This window comes from Amia ocellicauda, chromosome 2, assembly GCF_036373705.1.
Source record: "Amia ocellicauda isolate fAmiCal2 chromosome 2, fAmiCal2.hap1, whole genome shotgun sequence".
Taxonomy (NCBI): domain Eukaryota; kingdom Metazoa; phylum Chordata; class Actinopteri; order Amiiformes; family Amiidae; genus Amia; species Amia ocellicauda.
This window is the reverse complement of record NC_089851.1, coordinates 47,956,017-47,967,026: the sequence shown is the minus strand read 5'-3', so window position 1 is coordinate 47,967,026 and position 11,010 is coordinate 47,956,017. Positions and strand designations below refer to the sequence as shown.

The following is an 11,010-nucleotide window of genomic DNA, read 5'->3' as shown; positions in this document are numbered from 1 at the left end:
CTGTCCAACTCGGTGTCCAGCTCTTGGGGTGTCTCTAGGGGTTGTGCACGCCCTTTTCTGCGGTTACGACCTACTGTAACCCAGCAGTTCTCTACGCTGTCCTGCTCTAAGGTCTCAACTCTCCTAGGTTTTGGTGTGCACACCATCTCTCTCATGGGCTGATTGACCAATTCTGCTATATCCCTAATACAGCGCAGATCGACAAGTTGAGCCTCAAGATCACGAACCTTGATCTCTAGGATTTCAACCTGCCGACAACGTTCACAAATGAAGCCTTCTTGGATGAGTTCATCCAGGAAGGCAATCATTCTGCAAACCTGACACTGTAGTGGCCACATGCTTCTAAGTGTTACTTTTTTTTTTTTTTTTTAAATGTCTCTTGGTTCCTGCTGTTAGTCAACTGCCTAACTTTTGTCAGCGAGAAACAGCACAGCTCTTTCTCAACAGCCGCTTTAAGTAGCTTTTGTCTACCTACACCTAACTGGCCCCACCTGGCTCCTCCTGCAACAGAATTCCTGCTAGTCCTAGAAAAAATCTCCCTTCTCCAACCCGTTTAATTTCACCAACTCAGCAGCTGAACTGAATTGACTTCAATTTAGGCAAACTACAGACAATGCTAACGTCAATTTAAGGCAAACTTAAAACAAAATGAGCAATGCTAAGACTATTCTGAAACTAGTCAAACAACAAGATGGCTACCTCTCACCTGTACTCTCCTGTCTCTCTCTGTGGCAACTTGTAAATACTTCTGTTTGCAGAATTGCTGTAATTCTGCTTCTTTGCAGAATTGCTGTAATTCAGTGACATTGAATAGTTTTCGAGCATGAACTGCTCGTTTAAAGTCCTGAAACAGCATCTCGATGGGGTTCAAGTCAGGACTTTGACTAGGCCACTCCAAAACCCTTTTTCTTTTGAGCCATTTTGAGGTGGACTTACTCTTGTGTTTTTGATCATTGTCCTGCTGCATAACCCAATTACGATTTGGTTTCAGATCACGGACTGATGACCAGACATTCTCCTTCAGAATTTTCTGGTAGAGAGCAGAATTCTTGGTTCCTTCTATGATGGCAAGTCTTCCAGTTCCCTGAGGCAGCAAAGTATCCCCACACTATCACACTACCACCACCATGTTTATGAGCAGAGCAACAATTGGCTTGGAGGCGTACACTCGGGAGACTTGATAAGTACACCTGTCCCGAGTACTAAGCCACGGAAGTGGAAGCTGGTGCTCCGCCTGCTGTGCTGTTGCAATTATTTAGGCGTTCCTTTTACTCGACTGGTTGTTTCTTTTTTTTTCTATTCCTCTGTTCTCCTTCTTTTGTTCTTGAGGTATTGCGGACGAAGGCAGGATTTCTATCAAGAGGCTAGCCTACCGCTTGAGTGGAAGACGGTCTGGGAGCCCTGGTTGACAAGTCCAGTATTTTATTTGTTGTGTTTTAATTCTTTTTAACCTTTGTATGAAACATGGGAAGTAATTGTATTAAATTATTGAAACCCATCCCCATTTGTACTGGTCTGCTGTAACTGGTGTGTGGACCCCTGGATAAAATAATCTTTAGGAAGAGGTATTTTTGTAAATGGTTGTGGCTGCTCGGGGGTGTCCTGATACTCGACAGCCGAAATTCAGGTGTCGTAGTACAGCTACTTTTATTATTTTGCCTCGTCTCGTGCCCCTCCCCGGGTGACACAAGAATTCCTGAACTGAAATGTATCTGGGTTATTGGATTGGACACTGTCTGTGTTTCCCGGGACAAATAAAGACAACTAGACTTGCCTGATGGAAAATCGGTGCAGCATTTTATTCTTTCCAATAAGTTGCTATGGGCACCTGGACAAGAGAGAGACAACAGGTAAGCAGTTAACTATTTAGTCGTGGTATAACATGGTAGCACTTACCTGTGGTTGAGAGATGTGGTGGTGGTGTCTGGTGTTGCTTTGCTGTCTGTAGGGGCAAGCCAAGGATAAGTTTGCACGCTCCGCACTTTATGCTACCTGTACAAGAAAGAGGAGAATTATTAGTATCTTTTTATGGTGTTACTTAGCATCTTTATTACATTGTGTTTTTTTCTTTTGTATATTTATTTTCTATTTTTGGGAATGGATTTTATAGTATTATCGCCCAGGCTATTAAAGGCAGTTTTAATTCGATTTTATAAATTGCTGTTCCCTTTGGAAAGAGATTGCCTGGGTACAGACTGCTTGCCCTGTACTGATTGTTGGCTTTGGTTCTTTTTATAATTGTACAGTAGCTCTAAAAAATATTCACCCCCCTTGGACTTTTCCACATTTCATTGTGTTACAACATGAAATCAGAATGAATTTAATCAGGAGTTTTTTCCACTGATCAATACAGACAGCACACAGCAATTTTTGTCCGTTCTTCTTTGCAAAATTGCTCAAGCTCCATCAAGTTGGATGGGGACCTTTGGCGAACAGCAATTTCCAACTCTTTCTACATATTCTCAATTGGATTGAGGTCCAGGCTACTCCAGAACATTGACCTTTTTGTTTTTTAGCCACTCCAGTGTGACTTTGGCTGTATGTTTGGGGTCATTGTCCTGCTGGAAGATGAATCTTCTCCAAAGTCCCAGGTCTTTTGCAGACTTCAGCAGGTTTTCTTCCAGGATTTCTCTGTACTTTGCTGCATCCATTTTGCCTTCTATCTTTACAAGGTTTCCAGGCCCTGACGCAGAGAAGCATCCCTATAGCATGATGCTGCCACCACCATGCTTCACGGTAGGGATGGTGTTCTCAGGATGATGTGCAGTGTTAAGCTTGCACCAAACATAGCACTTAGCATTGAGGCAATGTTTTTCAACAATGGCTTTTGTTTTGCCACTCTCCCATAAAATGCCACTTTTGTGAAGCACCTGGGCTATTGTTGCAGTATACACAGTGTCCCCAAGGTCTTTTAGAGTTGCCATACACCTCTTGGTGGCCTCGCTGACTAGTGCCTTTCTTGCCTGAATTCTCAGTTTTTGAGGATGGCACAGTTGTGCCATATTCTCTCCATTTCTTAATAATCTTAATAATCTTTCCAAGACACATGTTACCATCTAACTTGATATATATATTTGTTTGTTCTAGTCAGCTTTCCTTGGTGTTTGTTCGACAGATGTCTTTTTTGATATAGAGACATACATTAAGCTAGATAATTCTTCACAGATGCATACAGTGCCTGTCTTATTTGGCATGGCAACAATGCCTGCACACCAATCTGCTGATCACTCTCATATTTTCCATGCACTGAAGCTTCCTTCCCTGCTTTATTCAATGGAGGAGAAAATTTGTCTCGAAGTCTCTCCCGGCATTAGACTGCAGTTTTATTTTACACATTTGTTGTTCTGCTTCCAATCAACACCTTAGGAAATTTGTCATTTTAGTATTTGGGTATCTATGCAACCAAGGACCTGACATCGATCATTGATGATAAGTGCACGTTCCCATTTGGATACGAAAGGATGCTCAGTGGTGCGCCAAAACTACGATTTGGCAATGGCAAAAGAGTGTACTCATAACACTATGCCACTTACCAAAACACCAAAGGTGATATAATTCAACAAAATTATGGGAATAAGGGGAGGGACATATACAGTTTCCAAACAGTGTTGCACACTGCAGATTTGCTAAAATCTTCCATGTCACCTACAGTGTGAAGAAGAAAGTACCACAGGCTAAGTAGTGCAGCCACACAGGGTCTGTGGCACGTCAATGCATGACTGTGGCGGGTGACATTAGAGATGTTCGGTCCTAATACATAAACTAAATAAATCTTCCCTTGGTTAGCTAACTTGTAAACGCTCAAATACATAATCACCTGTATGATTTAAAGGATCTTGGCGATTTCTAATAATTATTTCTCGCCAAAAAGCTTGCCTTATTAAGATTGCTCCCACACCTACTGAATCTGGTAGGAATCTGCTGTCATTGTTGGGGGTGTGTCAGCTGTCATTTCATTGGGCATAATTAAATACAATCAAATTCTTAGCCAGCTAGCTTTAAGTTAACCTGCCAGGGAGCAGGTTTGAGATGCTGGACATGTTGCTGTAGTAACATAGCTGGCTGAACTTTAAGCTCACTTTGAAGGATGGAAAATCCCATGTTTATGCCAAGCTATCCTGAAACTAAGCTGGCTAACCTGGTTATCTGTGTATGAAGAACAGGCCACAACCTGTAAGTTGTGGAGCCTTGTGCCTTTACAGAGAAGGGGCAACTTAACCAAAAATGTCAGGAGAAAAAAAAAGTTTATATTTCATGTCAGCAAGACAAATATTGACTGTGGACCTGAACTAAAAAAGAGGGAAATTGTAAATAGGAAAATTAATAATTAAAACAATACAAAATACAATTAATAACAATAACAATTTCCCCGAGGTGCACTGCTAGGGGGGCCTCGCCAACACAACTCCAAATAGGAGCCACAGGGGCCCCTTGGGGAAACACCTGGGCTGCCCAGGAGCGATCTTACTGGGAACTGTATACAACCAGCATATACAAAGCAGGGCTACAGAGCGGATGTACAGAGAGGTCAGGGTTTGAAGGTAGCTCGGTGCAGTCTTGTGGAGACAGTGGTAGGTGAGGGTCAGTATCTTGAGCTGGATGTGTGTCGGGATCGGAAGCCAGTGTAGGGAGCGGAGCAGTGGAGTAGTATTTGCGAATCATGGCAGAGAGAATACCAGATGAGCCGCATAGTTCTGGAGCTGGGCGGGTAGTAGTTGCTGGCAGGCCGGCCAGGAGGGAGTTGTAGTAGTCCAGGCGGGAGAGGACCAGGGAATGCACAAGCAGCTGAGTCGAGTAGTTGGTGAGGAAGGGTCGGATTCGGCGTATATTGCTCAGGAAAAATCAGCAGGGGCGTGTCAGCATGGTGATGTGCTGGGTGTAGGAGAGCACAGTATCGAGGGTGACTCCTAGATTTTTAGCGGAAGAAGATGGAGAGAGTGTGGTGGATTCCAAGGGGATTGAGATGGAGAGATCAGCAGAAAGTGAGGAAGAGTGGGGAAAAAAGAGGAGGTCTGATTTAGAGAGGCTGAGCTTGAGGTGGTGTGAGTGCATCCAGGCAGAGATAGCAGATAAGCAGGAAGAGATGTGAGAGGGAATGAGAGGGTCAGAAGAGGGGAAAGATAGGAAGATCTGGGCATCATCTGCATAAAAATGGTAGGAGAAACCATGGGAGGACCAGGAAGCGAGTGTAGAAGGAGAACAGGAGGGGGCCCAGGGCAGAGCCTTGATGTATGCCTGTGAGGAGAGGTTAGGAAGTGGATGAAGAACCTCGCAATGTAAATTGTTAGGTCCGGTTGTTGAGAGTAGTCTAGATGGCAGCATCACTTCCTATTTTGACAGCCGGAAGTCCCGCCCTCCTACGCACCATAGACCGGAAGTCCCGCCCTCCCCTGTCAGCCATCTTGGATAGCGGCCATCTTGTAAGGTCATAGGTCATCTTGGATGGCCACAGCCATCTTGGATGGCAGCCATCTTGTAAGGTCATAGGTCATCTTGGATGGCGGCCATCTTGGATGGCAGCCATCTTGGATGGCAGCCATCTTGTAAGGTCATAGGTCATCTTGGATGGCAGCGGCCATCTTGGATGGTGGCCATCTTGTAAGGTCATAGGTCATCTGGTAAGATGGCAGCCATTTGTAAGGTCATAGGTCATCTGGTAAGATGGTAGCCATCTTGCTAGGGTGACATCCATCGTGGTGAGGGTCCGAAGCTACCTCACCCTGCTGGTGTGGAGGTGTAATGTTTAATAACATAAACGGTGTTTTTAAGGTTATATTGTTTTAGGATATTAAAAGAGAATACAAAATGTTTTAAATACACACATATATTATTTTAGGTTATATTGTTTTATGATACTGTTTAAGTAAATAAAAAGAGAATACAAAATGTTTTAAATACACACATATATTATTTTAGGTTATATTGTTTTATGATACTGTTTTAGTAAATAAAAAAACAAGACTCAACATAGTTGAGTTAAAAAAACATGACAACATAGTATCAGGTCAGAAGTAAACAGTGAGCTTAGATACTGACACGTGTGACCAGTGATCTCCCATGCCCAACTGCTACAGCAGCCAGGAAGAAACAGCTGAACTGCACTGTACTAGCAACACCCTCTACCTTTTTACTGGCAAGGGCAGCGACACAGATCATTGCTATTTTGTCTAGCACAGTGTAGATATTTTAATCATTAGAGGATGAGTTATGAAAAGAGATTAAAAGAGATATATTATACACCCGGTGAAGCAGGAAGTTTTGGAGGACTCGATACACTACTGAGAAGTGCCAGAGCAAAGGGTGTCAATGTAAAAAGAGAACGTGTTTCACAATGGTTATCAGATCAATACACATATTCAGTGCACAAACCAGCGCGGGTTAGGTTTAAGAGGAACTTGACACTGGTACAAGACATTGACTGGCAATGGCAGGCAGACCTGGTGGAAATGGGGCAGTTCTCAAAGTTCAATAACGGTATGAAATACATTTTAACCTGCATTGACGTGTTGTCCAAATATGCCTGGGTAGTACCGTTAAAAAACAAAACAGGTCAGCAAGTGTGCACAGCCTTTAAAAGAATATTCACCCAAGGACGCGTTCCAAAGAAACTGCAGACAGATCAGGGGAAAGAATTCCTCAACCATGGTTTTCAAAGTCTTCTCAAGCAACACCAAATTGTGCATTTTGTGACAAACAGTAAAGTGAAAGCCAGCGTGGTAGAGAGGTTCAATAGGACTATAAAATCGAAAATGTTTACAGCCGTGAACACTTTTAGATATGTGGATGTCTTACCAGACCTGGTGCGCAGTTACAATCACACATTCCATAGAACTGTCAAGGAACGTCCAGTAGATGTCACCCCTGACAATGCCCTGAGGGTATGGAGGACAGTGTATGGATCATTTTTAAAAAGCAAACCTTCAATATTAAAGTTTAAACAAGGTGATCATGTGAGAGTATCAAGGGTAAAAGGGTGATTTGAAAAGGGGTATGAGCAGACATTCACTGATGAGATTTTCATAGTCAAAGAATGTATCCCGGGATTAAGACCCATTTACAAACTAAAAGATTATGCGGGTGATGAGATAAAAGGCCAGTTTTACACAGAAGATTTACAAAAGATAAACCCGAATGTTGACCGAGTATATCGTATACAAAACATTTTAGACTCGAGAGGTCGTGGTAAAAATAAACAAGTTTTAGTCAAATGGTTGGGGTGGGGAGTTAAATGTAATAGTTGGATTAAAGCTTCGGAGGTGAAAGACATAGCCCCGGGGTTGTGAGAGAAAATGAGTGAAAACGGATTTTACCTAACTTTAACCAGCAATGCCTCACAGGATCTATTTCCTAATAACAAGAGCTCCAACTTTACTGATCATCTAGCCAAATCCATCGATCTAGCAGGGAAATGGGAGGTAGGGATGGTGGAGATGCACTACCCCATGACTGTCAATACGTTTGACAGGAAACAGAGCTTCGAATTGCTTTCTGAAACAACCGACACAAACTGGTATTATGAAATATCATAAGGCTACTATAAAAACATTGATGTGCTGTTAACAGCCATGAATAATGCTGTCAAGGCTGTCCCCACATCGCCCAAGGTATACTTTCAATACAACTATATTAGTAGAAGTGTGCGCATTTTCGGGGATTCGACTATATTGTTTTTTACCAGGAGCCAGCTAGCACACGTCTTGGGGTTCATTCCCGAGAAGGGGGGGAAAAATCACCCCATCCTGCGGATATTACTGCGGGTTTTAACCACATGTATGTTTATACCGATATAATTGAACACCAATTAGTGGGTGACACTTATGCCCCACTTCTGCGCTGTGTACCTAAAAAAGGGGAAGAAGGCAAGTTTGTTACGTTGTTATATGATAAGCCCCACTATGTCCCCCTGAGCATGGATCAATTTGACACCATAAGCATTGAAATAAAGACTGACCAGAACGAACATGTCACATTCGCATACGGCAAGGTGATTGTGAAGTTGCATTTCCGACCTGTTAGATACAACCACTTTTAAATCATGGTGATTGTTAAAGACTATGGAGACACGCACATGTAAAGGAACTACTACAAGTCTCAGGCGGGTAACGGCCTCCCCGGTTTCGCCGGGATGCCGGTACAATACGGTGCAGTGGTAGCGGGTATATTTAGAGAATTATTCAGAAAAGCTATGCCTTTTCTGAGACGCGAGTTAGAAATTGTCAAACCAGATCGGCTGCCACAAACATAGCTAAAGATGTGGTCGGCCAGGTTACAAGTGCGGTGGCCAGTAGAATAAACACTCCAAAACAGGAGGGCTCGGGACTAATGTATATCAGGAGAGGCATTAAAAGGAAACGAATGACACCCCTGGAGCTCACAGGACCCCCGGCCCCTGTTAAAAGAAGGGCCGTACGGAAGAAACACAATCATAAGAGAAACAGGACCGGTAAGAAGAAGAGCTCCAGGCGACAACATCGCGGGGATATATTTTAAACATGGCTTTCGTTCACTGCAGTTCTGGGGAGTGTACCAAATCTGAACTGGATCTTTTTCAGCTTGCACCCACACAGACCAGCATCGAGAAGAGTTTCTATGTGGAGGTGCCCCCCCTCACAGCACTCTCTGACAATGCCCCCCTGGAATTCTGCATCACTGGAAACGGTGAAGATTATTTAGACTTGAATAATACCGTCATCTACCTGACTTGTAAAATAACTTGGCTAGATGGCACCGATCTGGCCCTGGATGATCGGGTGGGTCTGGTTAATTACCCCGTGGCCTCCCTTTTCAGCCAGGTCGACGATCGGGGACCGACTTATTAGCCAGAGCAACAACTGTTATCCGTACAGAGCTATTATTGAATCCATTCTCAACTACAGTGAAAGCACTTTGAACACACAGTACTCTGCAGGCCTTTTTGTCAAGGACACTGCCGGACAGCATGAAGTAACCGCGGTGAACGGGGCAAACCTGGGGTTCAAAAATAGAGCTGCCTATACAGCAGGAAGCCGAAAACTAGAATTGTTGGGGTGTATTCATGCAGACATGTTTTTTCAAGACAAATTAATGCTGAACGGCGTTTATATAAAAATTAAACTCACCCGTAACAGAGAAGCGTTCTGTCTCATGAGCAACGCTGAGGATTTCAAGCTGTCGGTTCTCTCAGCAGCTCTGTTTGTCAAGAGGGTCCGGGTGGCCCCCGCTGTCAGGCTGGGTCATGCCGATGCGCTGCAGGTGGCTAATGCAAAATACCCTGTTGATCGGGTTCAGATGAAAGTGTTCAGTCTGGCCAGAGGTAGCCGGGTCTGCAACCAGGAAAATTTGTTTCTGGGCCAATTGCCTAAAATAATAGTAATTGGTTTTGTGGATAACGCCGCATTCAGTGGTGACGTTACACAAAACCCCTTCAACTTTAAACATTGTGATATTAATTTCCTGTATGCGGATGGCGAACAGATCCCTACTAAACCACTACAACCGGATTTCGCAAATGATAACTGTGTCCGGGAGTACTTTAACCTGGTGGAAACAGCCGGAAAGTGCCTCAAAGACAAGCCTCTGGTAGTGGACCGTAAGGAGTTTGCCAGAGGTTACACACTGTTTGCATTCAACCTGAGCCCGGATCAAGAGTGCACCGGGCACTATTCGCTCATAAAAACAGGGAACCTGAGAGCAGAAATTCGTTTTGCCCAGCCATTACCAACCACCGTGAACATGATAGTGTATGCTGTTTTTGACAACATTGTTGAAATTAACATGAGACGCCAAGTCCTTTATGACTACAGCTGAAAAGGAAAAAAAACTATTGATTTGTACCTTTCACTAAACGGGGCATGGATACCAAACAACTTTTAGCCATCATGAATAAGGACATTTACACAAGAGACCCAAACGATCATGAGTCCCGAATAGGAGGCCAGTCTGTCTCATCATTAACACCCACCCCCACGACCGACCCGGGGAGCACTGGCTCGCTATCTATCTAGGAGGAGATGGGGAGGCTGAATTCTTTGATTCTTATGGATTCCCACCCAATGCTCCTTTTTTCCCTAAATCAATCATGCGTTTTTTAAACACAAATGCCTTTTTAATCATGTATAACAGTAACCAGTTGCAAGATGCTTTGTCCACAACATGTGGAAACCACTGTGTGTATTTTTTACAACAGCGTTGTAAAGGTTTAGCTTATAATCAGATATTGGATTTGTATTCTGAAGATTTAATTAGTAATGACAACTTGGTAATACAGTTAGTTAAAAGTTATAACAGGAGAATGAGACACATGTATTTGTTTAAGCTTCATTTAAATGAGAATTGTCAGATGTGTAACCGAATGCATGATTTTAGGATCGGTCATAATTGCTAAACCGGCCATGAACAGAAATGAACGACGTTAGAGCCATGTATGAATAACGCTATATATGTATAGTGCCTGTTAATGAAATTTGTAATTCTCATATATTCAATGCCTGTTAAGCAGATAATAAAATATTATATGCACAATAAGTACGGTTTTACCTAGTTAATAAATTCACACATACAAACACCATTGTTCATCACACATTACATTTTTATTCATCTCTATTATCACAAAAAAAATATATATATATATAAAAACAACAATTAAACACCACTGACAATTGTTATTTGGTATACAAACACAACAACAATAATAATAACAATAATAATAATAATAATAATAATAATAATAATAATTTGTTTATTGTTTATTATCAGAATCACACAAGGATTAAACATTTTACAGCCTATTTCTATAGCCTATATATAAGCAAACAACCCACACCAAAATAATAATAAAAAACGTATTATTTTTACGTGTACCCTAAGTGTACCCCCTCTCTGTCATAATACTCTCTGATGTAGCGTTCACAGTCTGTGTCATTTTTGCACCACTCTGGATAGCCTGAGGCCTCTTGTTTGCCTTTTAAATGCATTTTAATATAGTCACTAAACAGCGTGTTGGATGAGTGTTTAAAGTGCCAGATCTCGTAT

The 11,010-nt window shown here is 42.6% G+C and overlaps 1 protein-coding gene across 1 annotated transcript; it reads left to right on the top strand.

Moving 5' to 3' along the window:
• Positions 1-8,125: 8,125 nt before the first annotated feature.
• Positions 8,126-9,786, top strand: LOC136713134 (uncharacterized protein F54H12.2-like). Its single transcript, XM_066690121.1, has 3 exons — positions 8,126-8,131; positions 8,553-8,658; positions 8,789-9,786. Exons 1-3 carry the CDS (start codon positions 8,126-8,128, stop codon positions 9,784-9,786), a joined length of 1,110 nt encoding a protein of 369 aa, XP_066546218.1.
• The last annotated feature ends 1,224 nt before the right edge of the window (positions 9,787-11,010 follow it).